The sequence below is a fragment of the Scyliorhinus torazame genome, chromosome 10 (genome assembly GCF_047496885.1).
Source record: "Scyliorhinus torazame isolate Kashiwa2021f chromosome 10, sScyTor2.1, whole genome shotgun sequence".
Lineage (NCBI taxonomy): Eukaryota > Metazoa > Chordata > Chondrichthyes > Carcharhiniformes > Scyliorhinidae > Scyliorhinus > Scyliorhinus torazame.
The window spans coordinates 255,856,075-255,863,719 of NC_092716.1; the positions used below are offsets into that span (position 1 = coordinate 255,856,075).

The 7,645-nt window shown below is 45.4% G+C and overlaps 1 protein-coding gene across 1 annotated transcript; it reads left to right on the forward strand.

Annotated features, from left to right (window-relative positions):
• Nucleotides 1–1,545: 1,545 nt before the first annotated feature.
• dbx1a (developing brain homeobox 1a) lies at nt 1,546–6,264 on the forward strand. The gene is made up of 4 exons (XM_072466701.1): nt 1,546–1,931; nt 2,529–2,630; nt 4,578–4,780; nt 5,532–6,264. The coding sequence occupies exons 1-4, from the start codon at nt 1,559–1,561 to the stop codon at nt 5,871–5,873; spliced, it is 1,020 nt and encodes a 339-aa protein (XP_072322802.1). The 5' UTR covers nt 1,546–1,558; the 3' UTR covers nt 5,874–6,264.
• The last annotated feature ends 1,381 nt before the right edge of the window (nt 6,265–7,645 follow it).

The window sequence follows — 7,645 nt, forward strand, 5'->3', positions numbered from 1 at the left end:
ATATCTCCTCTGGGTCCCATGGCTGAAGTTGGGTCGCATTTTTGCTCCCTCAATGGGTTGAAAACCCACGCACGCAGTTTTTTTGTTGTCTCTGTTGGGACAGAAACGTGCGGATAATCTACAGCTGACTGGGAACACTGTGCAGAGAGGGAGAGAGGCTCGAAACGCATTTTCTACCGAAATAAAGCTGCTGAAAGTCAGCTAACACGATTTTTGAAGCATTGTGTTGAGTAAATAATAAAAAAACAGCTGATGGTGACAGTTAGCTGATGCCGCAGTTAATAGGATAATATGGCTGTTGCCCACTTTCTCCGCATATTAAAAGATTAGAGGACTTTTTTTCTAGAATACAATATTCGACACATCTGTTGAAGAGCAATGTGATCGATTTTGAAATCGTGGATTAGCAGGTTTTGTTCTGCAACAGAAAGACTGTAAGCCCCTCTTTAATAACGCATTAACTGTTTAGTCAACTCTCTTTAAACATCTAAGACACATTAAGTATTGTTCTGCTCCGCCATATGTTGTAAGTGAACACTTTCTAATAGTGTGCTTTGTACCTATTTTGTTTTGTCTGGCGTAGAAATGTATTCTTCCCGAAGTTGCAGCTTGAGTTGCAATATGTGGGGAGTAATATATCAACGATATATCAAAATTGGATCTTCTCCACATGTGAGCAGGAAATACTATATTCTCCGTGTCCTCAGTTTTGCTTCTATGAGGATCTGTATGACTCTTAAATAATTAACTAGTTAATTTACGCGTGGACAAAGACGATGCCCGCTTAGCTTGTAAAATGTTAACCATCCTAACCCCACTTTTGTTTACAATTTAGGTCATAATATTTTCTCTCGAGTTGTACACAGATGTATAAATATTTTACTTCCACTAGTTAAGGACAGTCTGCAGTTTAAACGTCTCACTCTTGCCACCCCCCCCCCCCCCCCTCACCACCTTCACAAGGAGATTATGGTGTGAGATATGAATATTTATTGGCCAGTTTTGTAGGCACAGCAGGGGTAGCAAATAAATTTAGTGCTTTCTTTTCATAATTCCTTTCAAACGAGGAAAATGTCATTGGAAACTTGGAAAATTGTCTTTTAATTAGCCTCTGTGCATCGCACCCAAACAAAACCCGCTCAAATCCTTCAGTGGTGTTTTCAAAAGAGGCGGTCAGTATCCAGAATTAATGGCTACACCTTCTTTGTTGGAGCTCCATTGTGATTGCTTGCTTATGAAGTCTAATCCAATCATAAATTGCTCTAGTGGGCCAATCGGCGAGCCGGAAGGTCGGGGTAAAAGAAACTCATGTGGAGAACTTTGTTGGAATTCATTGTGAGAGCTGTCACATTTGAAAAGACCTACCCAGCCTGGGCAATATAAAACACATCAGGCAGAAAGAGACGATGGTAGATAAGTCTTGGAGCTGGTAGTTGGATCTTACTGGAAGTGGAGGGGGGGGAGGTTGCAAAAAAAAAAGCTCTTTGCCGGACAGGACTGATTGGAACTTTCTCTCTCTCCCTCTCTCCCTCCCTCCGTCTCTCTCTCGTCTGCAGACATGATGTTCCCAAGCGTGATTGCTCCTTCTGCAATGTACCCGGGCCTCTTGCGGCCAACGCCAACCCTGACACTGCCCCAGTCTTTGCAATCCGCCTTTTCCTCCCATGCCATGGGGGCCAGCTTCCTGATGGAGGATTTACTGAGGATCAGCCGGCCTGCCAGCTACCTGCCCCGCTCCGTGTCGGCCACCTTCTCCCCGCCCGTCTCCGGCTCCGCCACCAGCCCGAGCCCGGTGGCAACGGAACAGGTCAACCTCGCCAGCTCAGTCACCGGCGGCCTCTGCTCGTCACACCATTCCAATTCTCCCAGCAGCGATTCGAATTACCTCAAATTCGGTGTCCACGCCATCCTCTCGTCAGCCCCAAGATCGGGTGAGTGTTCACATCTCCAGTGTCAGTCAGTCAGGGGGGGTCCCAATGTGACCTGGTTCTGATATTGCTTACGTAGATGAAGCTTTAACTCGCAATCCTGCTTCCTGGGGACCGTTTTCCTCTGCAATATTTGGGAAGGAATAAGAACACTTTCAAGTTTGAAAACATCACAAACTTCAATTAATGTACGCATCTGATTTCTGAAATCATATTCATTCATCAATTTGTGTCAATATTATGACATGGAATAGTTCATTGCCATCTAAATACGTGAAAATATCTAAATAACTAACATAAACTAATCTAAGCGCAGTATTTTGTTATTTCAATACAATCTCCGTTGGTGGAAGCAATCTGTGGTTATATAAATGTGCTGCAAGATGTCTAACTGTGATGTGTTTCAATAAACACTTTTTACGAAGGCAATGATATTTGAATATGTATAAGGTTGCCCAGAACGCACACAAGTTGGGTAAAGTCGTTATTTATCCTTTGCCAGTTGGGGAAGTATGTGTAACTGTTGTTTCCCGCACCCCCTGAAGTGCAGAGGCTATTTCCAAGTCCACGTGTGAGAATTTGAAATTCCATCTCTTGCAGAATCGTCCCACCCGCTAATCCAAGGGCTTTCCCCGAAGGCTTTCTGCTTCCCTTATGTCGAAGGGTCGTTCCAGCCTTTCCTCCGCTCCTCGTATTTGCCAGGTGAGTGTTGCCCTGTGATTCTGTCCGACCCCTACCCAGCCCGCCTCCCAGCCGCTCCCCCGCGGGGTCCTCTCGCCTCTCGCAGACTTTAATGGTGCATTTCCCAACCCATCCCGGGGGTTGGAGAGGGAGTTCAGAGGTTGTCCGAAGTACAACGGTTCGGAATCAGTCGCGGTTATTTGATGCTCTATTTAGCACAAGCAGTGACAGTTGACACTCTGCTCTGATTCCATGATCTACAAATTAGCAGGAATTGTCACTCACTAGGTTCGAGGCGGGTCCTTTCTCAGAGGGGCTGCCGGCTTTCCCTTCACGGCTAAAGTTTTCCCACAGGGAGCTGCACTTTACCAATGCTCACTAACAAAGCCTTAAGGGCCATGACCAATCGCTGCTTCATTCTTGAACAACCACACGCAGTCTCAGGGCCAGAGCTCCCCCCACCACCCACCCCCAGTCCCTGTGGAGGCGGCCTGTGCCTCATTACACCGCCGACAGGAGGGGGGGGGGGATGCTCCCTCTTAACAAATTACATGGGGGGCGGGCTCCCTCTTAACAAATTACATGGGGGGCTCCCTCTTAACAAGTTACCAGGGATTCGGAGCCCGCAAGTGACCCCAAAAAACAGTCCAAAATTTTTTTAATGCATCGGAAGTGAGCATCTTCCTGTGCAGATTGGCAATAAAATTTCCAGCAAAAAAGAAAACTGGACATTCAGGAGGGGTGGAGATGCAGCAATTTCCCATCTCCCCCAGTTCGACCAATTGAATCAAATTCAAAATGTTAGTTTCAGCGGTGTTAAACTTGAATTGATCGAATGCATCCCGCCTTCAACCCACACACTCGCCCCAATCTCTCCCAACCCTCCCTTACATGACCCAGTCTACTTCTACTGGAGTTCCTGCAGGGAATATTCAGAAATATCTGACATGATCACTCTTTCTCATTGCACGCACCCTCCTTCCTCAGCCCATATCCCCCCTTCACCAGCCGCGTGACGGATTCCACTTTTAATTGACATGTCTCCGCACAGTTTAACATTCCCAAACGAAGGCTCCTCCAAACTGTTGGGCTTCCGCCGCCTTTATTCACAAACTGAAATTGGAGCGTTTTATAAATAGCTTTTCATCCCCATTTAATGGATTTTTTTTCCATGGGGAGGGGATGCAAAGAATGCAGTAATCAGCATTCGCACACTGATCTTGGCATACAGATCGGTAAAGAGTGTGAATGTGTAAGTGTCTTTTGTTCCAATAATATATGGCTTTGGTGGCCTGTGCTAAGTCTTTTTCTGTTAGTTCATTACTGCACAATTACCATTCACGCTTCATTAGAATTTCTGGCTGCTATTAGCTTCCAGAAGGAGAAACTCTCCCTTTTTAAAAAGAAAAATCACACCAACACCATTTTAAACCAGCCAATGGGCTCATTAAAAGTTCATCAGCTTTTCCTCACACAAAACACATGCCAGTAAATGTATTTACCCCCCCAAAAAAACTTTCCCAGTGTCCCCTTCAAGGGTCGATGTTGGGGATAAGATGCAAGGGACTCAAATTGGAATGAGTTTAATGCCTTTTGCCAGGACTAAGTTCCGAGTTTATATGATCACACTGGAGTGTATAATGCAAACATTTAATCTTTTTTAAAAATTTAGAGTACCCAATTCTTTTTTTTCCCAATTAAGGGCCAATTTTGCGTGGCCTTTGGGTTGTGGGGGTGAGACCCACGCAGACATGGGGAGAATGTGCAAACTCCACACGGACAATGACCCGGGGCCGGGATTCGAACCCGGGACCTCAGCACCGCAGTCCCAGTGCTAACCACTGCGCCACGTGCCGCCCTAAACATCTAATTATAGCCCATTGTGGCAACGAGCTTTTCAAGTGATCATACCCCTGATGTTTTGCCCAATGTTTACGACCAAAGTAACATGATCGTCTTTCTCCCCAGCCTCTTCCTCTGTGGTTCCAATCCCAGGGACATTCTCTTGGCCGCTCGCCGCCCGGGGTAAGCCCAGGAGAGGAATGCTCCGTCGGGCTGTTTTCTCCGATGTCCAAAGGAAAGCATTGGAGAAGATGTTCCAGAAGCAGAAATACATCAGCAAACCAGACCGACGCAAGCTCGCAGCCAAATTGGGGCTGAAGGATTCACAGGTAATTTGTAACCTTCACCCTCCCCTGAACCTGTCCATTGCCTCCCCCTCCCTCATAAGACCATAAGGCGTAGGCGCAGAATTAGGCCACACGGCCCATCGAGTCTGCTCTGCCATTCGATCACAGTTGATATTTTTCTCATCCCCATTCTCTTGCCTTCTCCCCATAACCCCTGATCCCCTAATTAATCAAGAACCTATCTGTCTCTGTCTTAAAGACACTCAGTGAATTGGCCTCCACAGCCTTCTGCGGCAAAGAGTTCCACAGATTCACCACCCTCTGGCTGAAGAAATTCCTCCTCATCTCTGATGAAAGGATCGTCCCTTTAGTCTGAGATGGTGTCCTCTGGTTCTAGTTTCTCCTACAAATGGAAACATCCTCTCCACGTCCACTCTATCCAGGCCTCGCAGTATCCTGTAAGTTTCAATAAGATCCCCCCTCATCCTTCTAAACTCCAACAAGTACAGACCCAGAGTCCTCAACCTATCCTCAAACGACAATGATGAAGGACCTATGCTCCGAAAGCTTGTGATTCCAAATAAACCTGTTGGACTTTAACCTGGTGTTGTAAGATTTCTTACCAATCCATCCTTCAAGGCGCTTTAAACTCGCCTGATCATCACACAAATATATATAATATAATAATAATCTTTATTGTCACAAGTAGGCTTGCATTACACTGCAATGAAGTTACCGTGAATCCCCAAAGGTATCTTAAAAAATAACCTTCATTGTTATTTTGTTTGGACAGGTGAAGATTTGGTTTCAGAATCGAAGGATGAAATGGAGGAATTCTAAAGAGAGGGAACTCCTGTCGGCCGGAGGCTGCAGGGAACAGACCCTACCCACAAAATTAAACCCTCACCCTGACCTCAGCGACGTGGGAAAGAAGTGGCCTTGCAGACTGCACTCAGGGGACGAGGAGGAGATGGGAGGCAGGGACAGTCCCAAATCTTCATCGTGCCAATCGCCCGAGTACAAGTGCGCAGACAGCATGGACACACACCTCCGTCTCCTGTCACACCAACACACCGCCCAACACACGTTCTCCTCCGAAGAGGAGGGCGACGAGGAAGAAATCACCGTTTCATAAACTTGTCTCCTCCAGCTCATTTTGCGAATGGACATTTTAAAAAATCGTTTGCAAAGTAGGGGGGGGGGGGGGGAAATCCGAATCTTTATGCGCTGTCTTTGCAGAGCCTCAGTAATCTGTACACAGTTTTTGTACAAATTATGCGAGTTGTATCAATATTTTATACCAAGATTATTATGAATGACTATACGTATAGTTTGATTAGATTTTAATTCAAAGTTTGAAAACTTTTTAATGACTTAACGTGAAAATGTAGACTTTTGAGGTCATAACTTATAAAGAAAGTTTTTATTTTGTATTCCGCAGTGTATAGGTGCATAATGTTTATATCATAAACGTTTTGTATAATACCAAATTAAAAAGTAGACATTATGAGATGGGTTTAAAAAGACGGAAATTGTGCCTGTCAGAAATATTTTCATTACTTTGCTCCAGGGAAACTCAGACCAAAGAGAGCGCTGAGGTAGCCGGGGTGATGGGGAGGAACCGGCCGCAGGAGGCCCCACAACTTAACCCAGTTCAGGCAAAACAACTTGTCATTGCAAAAACATTCCATAGAATCCATAGAATCCAACAGTGCAGAAGGAGGCCATTCAGCCCATCAAGTTTGCATGGACTCTTTGGAAGAGTACCCTACCTACGCTCACTCCTCCTATTCCCCTAAACCCAGACATTGATCATGGCCAATCCACCCAATCTGCACATCTTTGGACTGTGGCAGGAAACCAGAGCACCCGGAGGAAACCCACGCAGACACGGGGAGAACATGCAGACTCCACACAGACTGATTCAAACCCAGGTCCCTCTGTGATCTGATGCACAATCCTCAGAGAAAGTTACCAATGCCATTTTGCCTTCAAAGGTGGCAAAAATTAAAATACACACCCTGTTTAACTTCATAGAATGTGCAGCTTCTCACCTTTCTTAGAAAGATCACAGAGAGAATAACAGACAATAATAAGGGAAACAGGACAATGTTGGAAACACTCAGAAAGTCTGACAGTGTCCGTGGAGAGAAAGAAACATGGTTCACTTTTCGAGTCCAATGTAACTTCTTGTGTTTTCTTTTTGTTTAATTAGAGTACCCAATTCTGTTTTTCCAATTAAGGGGCAATTTAGTGTGGCCAATCCACCTACCCTGCACATCTTTGGGTTGTGGGGATGCGACCCACACAGACATGGGGAGAATGTGCAAACTCCACACGGACAATGACCCGGGTCCAGGATCGAACCCGGGTCCTCGGTGCCATGAAGCAGCAGTGCTAACCACTGCACCACCGTGCTGCCCTTAATGCGACTTAAGTTCTTATTAGTTGACACATAACCATCCTAAGGAATTGCTCTCAGTTGGATTTGGATTTGTTTATTGTCACGTGTACCGAGGCACAGTGGAAAGTATTGTTCTGTGTAGAGTCCAGACAGATCGTTCCATACATGAAAAAACACATAGAACATACATAAATACACAATGTAAATACATAGACACAGGCATCGGGTGAAGCATACAGGAGTGCTAACCACTGCGTCACTGTGCTGCCCTAAATGTCACTTCTTCCCGGCGTGAATCACTTTGAGATTCTGAAGAAGTCACATCCAAATCAAAATGTTAACTCTGTTTCTTTCTCCACAGACACCGTGAACACTTATTGAGTATTTCCAGCAGTTTCAACTTCTGTTTCAAATCTCTAGCACCGCAGCATTTTGCTTTCATCCCAGTTGGGTCTCATTAGAGTTGGCTGATTAAATGTTTTCACTGAAGTTTTCTTAAGTGC

Excerpts from the sequence above, each read along its gene's own strand:
- dbx1a (XM_072466701.1), top strand. The coding sequence starts at position 1,559 with ATGATGTTCCCAAGCGTGATTGCTCCTTCTGCAATGTACCCGGGCCTC. Across the intron at positions 1,932-2,528 it reads CTCGTCAGCCCCAAGATCGG|AATCGTCCCACCCGCTAATC; the intron begins GTGAGTGTTCAC and ends CATCTCTTGCAG. Across the intron at positions 2,631-4,577 it reads CCGCTCCTCGTATTTGCCAG|CCTCTTCCTCTGTGGTTCCA; the intron begins GTGAGTGTTGCC and ends CTTTCTCCCCAG.